Here is a 4,987-nt window from a genome sequence, read left to right on the forward strand (position 1 = left end):
TGAGACTCTTATCTCCAATAAACCACTAGAAAATCAGAAGTGGTACTGTGGCTCAAGTGATAGAGCACTAGCCTTGAGCTGAAGAGCTGAGGGACAGCGCCCAGGCCCAGAGTTCAGGCCCCATGACCGGATCCAAAACAAAACAAAAACAAAAACAAAGAATCTCATGGACTTTCTTGCCCAGACTGGCTTCAAATTTTGATCCTCAGATCTCAGCCTCCTGAATAGGATTTAAGACATGAGCCATCAGTACCCAGTTTGTAGCTTCCATTTTAAACTTCAAATATCATGCATATTTGTTCGTAAGAGTCCATTGCCCACAAGTTCTGACTAAGAAATCTTGAATATCAGTTCTTCTAGCTGTATCTTCATGAACTCCTTTCCAGGAGTGACAGGAAGATTCTAGCAATCTGGTAATGAATTACACAGTATCAGTTCATTGATTAGCATCTATGCAATCCATTTGCCAAGGCCACTATGCCGGTAGCTCTGCTATGAGTTGTGAGGTGGCGCCATCTTGAATGGCGGTGGAATTGATTAGCGTTCGCTCAGTGACATCAGAGTGAGTTAACAGAAGCAAGGTCAATGGGCAGAGCCATCCAAATACAGCATTCTGCCACCAGGGTAAGGGAGGTGTTTTCTAGGGGAAACATTTCAAGTGAGTTGCCAATTTCCACTTCAGCCATTCCGCTAATGACTAGTCCACACCATCCCACCCTCGCCGGAAATCACTCCCCCCTTCGGCACACTTACACTTAGCTTTATAATGGAAGACCCCAACCACTGTGAAGTGAAGACACGTGTGTGTGTGTGTGTGTGTGTGTGTGTGAGAGAGAGACGTTGCCCCTCCCCAGCCAGCCCTCCCAGTGACGTGGAGACAGCCTCAGCCCCGCCCCTCCTGAGTCCCCCTGTCTCCTGGGCCAGATCTGGAACACCTTCTTCCACGGGCGCTACCTGATCCTCCTCATGGGCATCTTCTCCATTTACACGGGGCTGATCTACAACGACTGCTTCTCCAAGTCTCTCAACATCTTCGGGTCTTCTTGGAGTGTCCAGGCCATGTTTAGGAACGGCAGCTGGAAGTAAGTTCACAGCCCGGCTCCTTTCATTACCCATGAGGGTCTTTACCTGGGTCTGCTCCATGGTGAGCTGGCAAATTCAACCAATAATTCTCCTCTTCTCTTCTCTCCCCTCCCCCCTCCCCTCTCCCCTCCCCTCCCCTCTTTTCCTCTCCTCTTTTCTCCTTCCCTTCTTTCCCTTCCCATCTCCCTTTGGTCAGTCCTGGGGCTTGAACTCTGGGCCTGGGCGCTGTCCCTCAGCTCTTCAGCTCAAGGCGGGCGCTCTACCACTTGAGCCACAGCGCCACCTCTGGCTTTTTAGTGGTTCATGGGAGATTAGAGTCTCACAGATTTTCCTGCCCGGGCTGGCCTTGAACCGCGATCCTCCGATCTCAGCCTCCTGAGGAGCTGGGATGACCGGCGGGAGCCAGCGCCCAGCCCTTCCCTTTCTTCCTGTCCTCCTCTGGCTCCTCCCTTTTCCTCTCCTTCCCTTCTTTTCCCTCCCTGCTCCCTTTTCCCCTCTCTCTCTCCTCTTTCCCTCCCCTCTCTCCCCCCTCTCCTTCCCTCTCCTTCTCTTCTTCCTGTAGGTAATGGCCCGCAGCTAGGCTTTCTTGGAGGCTCTTGATCAATGGGATTTCATGCACTACACAGCAGTGATCGGAGAGTTCACACATAAAAGTCTCTTTAAAAAAAAATCCAAGCCGGGCTCCGTAGCTCCTGCCTGTCATCCCAGCTCCTCAGGAGGCTGAGATCTGAGGCTCGAGGTTCCAAGCCAGCCCGGGCAGAAAAGTCCGTGAGACTCTGATCTCCCATGAACCACCAGAAAACCGGAAGTGGCGCTGTGGCTCAAGGGGTAGAGCGCCAGCCTGGAGCTGAAGAGCTGCAGGACAGCGCCCAGGCCCTGAGTTCAAGACCCACGACTGACCAAAAAACAAAACCCAGTCTGGTGCAGGTTGTGTGGGGAGGGAGGGACAGGACTCGAACACCGGCCGCCTTGGGAGCAGCGCTGCCCCGTGGCCTCGCGGCCTGGCTGGGCACCAGGGAAGGCCGCTGCCTCTGCCCCCCCTCCACGCGTGTTCCTGAGCACCTGTGCGTTGCTTACAGGACTTCGCCACGCAGTTTTTGCAGAGTGGGTTTCCATACTTCCTGGGACTCATTTATGAGGAGAGTGGGCAGCAGTGGCAGTGGGTGGACGGGACGCCCTTCGACCCACATGCGGGGTGAGTGGAGCGGGGATGGGGGCCCCGGGCCGGGCCGGGGCGGGGCAGGGCGCGCAGCGCTGAGGGGGCTGTAACTCCAGGCACACGCAGAAAAAGCTAGAAGTAGGACTGTGCCTCAGAATGCTCAAGCACCAGCCTGCAGCAGAACGGGCTCAGGGACAGTGCTCCCAGGCCCTGAGTTCAAGTCCTACGATGGGCCAAAAAACCCCAAAAGAACAGATAATATGGGTATGAGATGGAAAATATGTTCTGTGTGTGTGTGCGTGTGTGTGCGTGTGCGTGTGTGCACGTGCGTGCACCGCAATCCCAGGTCTTTAACTCAGGGCCTCCTTACTTTCTCATTTGGCTTTTCCAAACCCAGAGCTGGTTGGTGCTCTACCACTTGAGCCACACCTCCACTGCTAGCTTTTTGGTGCTCCTTGGAGATTAAGACTTTCCTGCCCGGGCTGGCTTTGAACTGTGATCCCCAGATCTCAGCCTCCTGAGCAGCTGGGGTGACAGGCGGGAGCCGCCGGCGCCCGGCCTTCTTATTCTAATAGGTATTCCATGTAATATTATCACCGAGGTGTGTCGTTCTGTTTTTCTTCCTATTTTTTTCCAGTTAGCACCAATTATTTGTACAAAGGCATCTCAGTCAGCATCTCCTCTCCCTCCCCCTCTCCCTCCCCCTCTCCCTCCCCTCTCCCTCCCCCTCTCCCTCCCCTCTCTCTCCCCCCATCCTCCAGCCTCTCCCCTGTCTTTGCTCAATCCGACCTTTCTGGCCCTTGCTCCATCGCCAGCCATGTTCATAGGCTGCTGACTTAATCGACGTCTTTCCCCCTCTCCGCTCGTTCATTGCTAGTGTTCAACTCCGTGCACACAGGTTGTGACTTTCCTAATATATACTTTTTCTTTGCCTGTATGTTGCTTTTTCAAAGGGCTTTTTCACCATTGTAACTCACCCCTTTTCCATTATTTTGTGTGTGTGTGTGTGTGTGTGTGTGTGTGTGTGTGTGTGTGTGCGCTGGTCCTGGGGCTTGAACTCAGGGCCTGGGCACCATCTCTTGAGTTTTTTCATTCAAGGCTGGCTCTCTACCACTTGAGCCACAGCTCCACTTCTTGAATTATTATTATTTTTTTTAGTGGCTCATTGGAGATAAGAGTCTCATGGACTTTCTTGCTCGGGCTGGCTTCAAACCACACTCCTAAGATTTCAGCCTCCTGAGTAGCTGGGATTACAGGTGTGAGCTACCAGGGCCTGGCTATTTTTTTTTTCTTTTTTCTTTTTGGTATTAAGTCTTTGAGATATCATGAGCACTTATACTTAAGAACACTTCTCAATATAGCTTAGCCGCATCTCAGATGCATTTTCTCTGACTTGTATCGATGGCCTGTACCTCTAATTATCTAGATCTGTGTCGGATCATCGACCATTTCATTCTTTCCATCAGATTCTGGCACCAGAATAAACCCAACCACTTCCAGGAAGGAAACTGCGCGGTGCTGGTGAACCACAAAGACCGTTGGGCCTGGAGTAACTTTTCCTGTGCAGGGAAGGCAAGTAGAATCTGTGAGCTACCCAGAGCAACTTTCAACCAGAAACCTAAGCAACCATCTTCATAATGTGGACAGAAAAGAAGAAGCAGCCGGGCACTGTGGCTCACGCCTGCAATCCCAGCTACTCAGGAGGCTGAGATCTGAGGATCACGGTTCAAAGCCAGCCCGGGCAGGAAAGTCCGTGAGACTCTGATCTCCAGTGACCCCCCCTCCCAGAAAACCAGAAGTGGCGCTGTGGCTCAGCTGAAGAGCTCGGGGACAGCGCTCAGGCCCAGAGTTCAAGCCCCACGACCTCTCTCTCTCCACTTTTTCCCTCCTGTGAGACTCCTCTCCAATTAAACTATCAAAAAGCTGGAAGTGGCGCTGTGGTTTAAGTGGTAGAGCACCAGCCTTGAGTTGTAGAGTTCGTTTTCCACATGGCGTCTAGTGTGGCCACGTCGGCCTCTGTCCCTCCTTTCCCTGTGATAAATTAAGCTTCATGAGCTCAGTTTTCACACTCTGCTTCCTCAACAGCATTTGTTGGCATTTGCAGTTGTGTTCGTTGGTTAGACAGCAAAAAGAAAGGTGGGAATCACACAGTTTCTTGTTTTGCGTGTGTGTGTGTGTGTGTGTGTGTGTGTGTCGTGGGGCTTGTTTTGGTTGTCCCGGGGATTGAATTTCAGGCGTGCATTCTGTCTGTTAGCTTTTTCACCGAAGGCTGGCGCTCTACCACTTGAGCCACAGCCCCACTCCTGGCTTTTGCTGGTTCGTTGGAGATGAGGGCGTCGCAGACTTTCTTACCCCAACTTTCTTCTCCACGATCCTCAGCGCTCAGCCTCCCGTGTAGCTGGGATTACAGGTGTGAGCCACCGGCTCAGCGTGTCTTAAATTCAACACTGAAAGCGATTTATTATTATTATTATTATTTTATTGATAGTGGAATAGCAAATGCTCCATGAAGTCCTTTGGCTGTGTCCCAAGTAGTGGATGCCAGCACACGTCCCTTCTCCGTGTTTGTGTGTGTGTGTGTGTGTTTGTTGGTTGTAGGTCCTGAACTCAGGGCCTGGGCGCTGTCCCTCAGCTCTTCAACTCAAGGCTGGTGCTCTACCACTTGAGCCACAACGCCACTTCCAGCATTTTGCCGGTTCCTTGGAGACAAAAACCTCATGGACTTTCCTGCCCCGGCTGGCCTCC

The 4,987-nt window shown here is 52.3% G+C and overlaps 1 protein-coding gene across 2 annotated transcripts in view; it reads left to right on the plus strand.

Annotated features, from left to right (window-relative positions):
* Clec4d (C-type lectin domain family 4, member D) overlaps positions 1-3,953 on the plus strand; it is a 10,465-nt gene extending 6,512 nt beyond the window's left edge. For both annotated transcript variants that reach the window (XM_013023669.1, XM_013023667.1), the window contains exons 6-7: positions 2,163-2,278; positions 3,709-3,953. In XM_013023669.1, coding sequence (XP_012879123.1) covers positions 2,163-2,278; positions 3,709-3,880 — 288 coding nt within the window. In that variant the 3' untranslated portion in view covers positions 3,881-3,953. The remainder of the gene's footprint in view (positions 1-2,162; positions 2,279-3,708) is intronic.
* The last annotated feature ends 1,034 nt before the right edge of the window (positions 3,954-4,987 follow it).

The sequence above is a fragment of the Dipodomys ordii genome, unplaced genomic scaffold (genome assembly GCF_000151885.1).
Source record: "Dipodomys ordii isolate 6190 unplaced genomic scaffold, Dord_2.0 Scaffold69, whole genome shotgun sequence".
Lineage (NCBI taxonomy): Eukaryota > Metazoa > Chordata > Mammalia > Rodentia > Heteromyidae > Dipodomys > Dipodomys ordii.